Genomic DNA, 3,612 nt, shown 5'->3' with positions numbered 1-3,612 from the left:
AACACAGATATAGGTAATTTTATAACCATGAGAATGTAATGTGTAACTCTGAAAATGTTGCCCCACATTTTTGATAAAAGTTGGGTTTCCTCTGACAACAACACTTTGCAGCACATATTCATGCATTGTTTCTGCTCTGTAACACAGAGTTGTGGGAGCCAGCGTGAAATTGGGTTGTAGAGATTTCAATGATTGTGAACTAGAGGTCTAGACAGGCATGCTTAATTTATTGAAGAGCAACAAAAGAGAAGAAGTTGATCTTTAATGAACAATTCTGTTGCGTCTGCTGGTAGGTGGGATATCCCAGGCTCCCATACAGCCTCACTCCTGAGAGAGTGCTAATGAAACACTGAATTCTCTGTTATTGAACTGCTGGCTGATTTATATCCTGACCTCACACTTGATTTTTGAGACATTACACATTTACAACACAAATGTCAAACATATGGTAAAGGTTCAGGCAGTGTTGACTTAAATCTGTTTTTCTTAGCCATGCTGTCTACATGTTTGGTGAAAAAGCAGCGCTTCCAACATTTCTATTATCCACAGAGACAGAACGCAAATCAGGTGCCTCAAGCTGACAGTCAAAAAGACACTAATTAAAAAAGTGGGCAAGATTTCATTACTGGTTTGACATTAGATCTTAACCTCCGCCCTCTCACTAGCAAGTTCGAGAGACGATGAAGGGCATTCAGAAGGTGACAGAGAGAATTGTGTAATGGAATCTCTTATTGATTCAGTTACGTGAGAATAAAAAGGATTCTGACACTAATTGCTCAATCAGAGCCGCTGGAAATTATGTATTTATTTTCACCAGCTATTCTGACTGCTCATTAAGGAGTGTTTGATACGGTTGGGTGGGGTTCTGTAGGATAATGAGGTGTTTACAGTGGATGCGCGTGTTGATCTGCTGCAGTTATTCTCTAACAGCCTCATAATTAGCTAAGAGTCACAGAGGAGTGGGAAACGCTACATGGCTTTTGTTTATGTTCTTCATAGGGTGGACTTAATCTGTAATCTCAGGACACATTTTATACACAGTGGGAGAGGCCTGTTTAGCGACGTTTCGAGTTTCCTTTCCACAGATGACGGCCTCTAGTGATTCCAGCTTTAAAACGGTTCAATGAGACTTGTTGATAGGATACTGACCCTATAGTAGTTAAGCTGACAGTGTTTTGTTTTGTTTCAGCTGTTTATGGAAGCAGCATACCATGACACATGTATAAATAAAGACCTTACTATTATGGTGGATAGTTGCACTCTTATTTAATACCACTAGTATATCAGACTTGGTTTCAGTTAATTTTTTTTAATCCCAGTAAGCTGGGTGAACATCTATCAATCCATCCATCCATCTTCACAGTGGTAGATGGTGAAGAATAGTAGCTCACTGACACTTTTCTTTAACTACTACAGTAAGCATGCCTAAAGCAGGTTAGATATGCAGTTGATATCAGTTGAAAGTTTTATTAAATAAACTGAGGTTTTCTCTGTGTGACTCTGGGCAGTAAAAATAGTTTCGAAGTAGATTCATCCGTAGTACATGCTCAGCCCACAAAATGAATGAAGAAAATATGAGCTGGGAAAGCCTACTTTTTTGATAATACTTGAAGCTGAAAGAGTTCTTGATGCATGCTCAATCATCCAGGTAAGCAAATCCCAAAAGGCTGATTCTGTTTTCAGTGGGAAAAACGTTTCAGCACTCATCCAAGTGACGTCTTCAGTCTCAGCTGACTGCAGGTTTCCCCAACCTTATAAACAGTACATTTGCACAATGACTGACACTAGCCTACTGAATGAACAATGGGCTGTGAGGTCAGTTCCTTGATCGTTTATAAGTCAGCTGAGACTGAAGAAGTCACTTGGATGGGTGACAAAACATTTCTCCCACTGAAAACTCTGTCCAGATGAACTGAAATAGTTATGTTTCATTGTGAATGTTTTAGTTTTATCCTGAAGATTACCAAAGCACCATGAAAAGAATAAATAAACAATTTGCAGTTTTTTTCTACAATGGCTTCTCCAACCCTGGATGTTTAGGTAGACATATGCCCAAGGTCACTGTAGCCGTACCCTCCCTAATCTGCCAACCTGTTCATTAGGACTACAACATCTGTGCTACCACTCAGATTTCTACAGTTGGGCCTGTCTCTGAAATAAGCATTTATAGATACATCTCTGCAGTTTGCTCTATAAGGTGCTTTTTTAAATATTTTTTTTCAATTTTTCTTTTAAAACCACTGAAAATGATCATTTGTTGCTGGCATCAAAACAGATTCGAATAACGAGACTTCAGTTTTTCTCTCAAAAAGAACCATTGCAGTAATATGACCCCAAGTAGAGACATCCATTAGATTTGGTCCTGAATCATCTCTCCACTGTTATGTTGGCCTGTTGCCTAGATATGGAGAGCAATAGAGGAGTGACAATTTGTCATTGACAGGGTTTGATTGATTGTTCATGCCAAGCGCCCTGCTCTGCTGGTATCTGAAACTAATTGAATGTAATATCAGAGAGATAGGATAGCACGATGACAAATGAGCAGCCTTGTGAGATTGTTTAGATCCTATTGTAGGCATTATCCGACTATAACAGTTGCTCCTTGCTAGCTGCCCTCCGACTGTAGCACTTAGATAAGTGATCACTATCTTTAGTGATCACCGTGGCTTGTAGTGCTCGTTACCTTATTTAAACTTAGCAGCTAGCTGAAACAAACAGTTTTTCTTTTAAATATTTGTATTTAAGCTGTAAAGAAAGAGCAGGATCTGGCACTTTGTGATAGTGAACATCTTAATGTCATGAACAGTGTTTGCCAATAGAGATGAGGGCTCTCTTAGCCACCGACTAAACGTGTCTTACAAACCAGGCAGCTGCGGAGCAGAGACGGGGATTTATTTTAGTGAAGGACTGTGTTTGCCCAGTCATGCAGCACTGACGAGCACTGGGGCTCAGGGGTTTGGACTATGGATGGGAGAGGATGGGGGAGGAGGGGGTCAGAGGGTGGAGCTGGGACCAGGCATGGAGCTCTGAGGCTGGGGGTTGGGAGGATGCTGCACTAAGGAGGCTGCTTGGCCCTCAAGAGCCATCTGGCCATCACCCTCTCCATGCACCCTGAGGGAGGGCGAAGGACAGGTGGCAGCGGCTAGTGGGATGGACTGGTCTTTGGTTATGGGATATCACGATTGGCTGTGCAGGCCTCTTAAAAGTCAGACCCCTCGAATACCACATGCCCACTCAGCTTCCAGTCAGGAAGGACATCCTTCATGACCCTAGAAAGAAACCTTCTTCAGACCAACCACAATAATACTGCTTAACACGGTGTCCATTTTTTTGTCGTTAATCAATTTTGAATGACATAAATAATTAATTTAACTAAACATAAATGGTTTGAAAATCATCTCTTGCCACATCAAAGCACACGCACAGTTTTCCTTGAACTTCACTCATGGAGAAAGCACTTTGTTGCCTGGAGTCAAACACAGCAGTCGTACTGTGGAATCAATATGTGGAAACTACAACGTAATTTCCTCTAACGAAATAAAAGATGAATTAATCAAATGAAATGCAAGTGTGCACATAAAATTACAAATCTCTCCCCCCAGTTTTATTTGC

At 41.0% G+C, this 3,612-nt stretch overlaps 1 protein-coding gene across 1 annotated transcript in view; it reads left to right on the top strand.

Moving 5' to 3' along the window:
* Nucleotides 1-3,030, top strand: part of LOC146583940 (otogelin-like) — a 62,793-nt gene extending 59,763 nt beyond the window's left edge. Inside the window, exon 10 of the mRNA XM_085269025.1 lies at nucleotides 2,807-3,030. Within this exon, the coding sequence (XP_085125151.1) occupies nucleotides 2,807-3,030 (224 nt within the window). The remainder of the gene's footprint in view (nucleotides 1-2,806) is intronic.
* The last annotated feature ends 582 nt before the right edge of the window (nucleotides 3,031-3,612 follow it).

Source organism: Mchenga conophoros, linkage group LG1, assembly GCF_057382185.1.
Source record: "Mchenga conophoros isolate Kocher_MC1m ecotype Shallow Benthic linkage group LG1, M_conophoros_male_GT1.1, whole genome shotgun sequence".
In the NCBI taxonomy this organism is placed as follows: domain Eukaryota; kingdom Metazoa; phylum Chordata; class Actinopteri; order Cichliformes; family Cichlidae; genus Mchenga; species Mchenga conophoros.
Note: the sequence above shows the minus strand (reverse complement) of the source record. Positions and strands in the feature narration are given on the sequence as shown.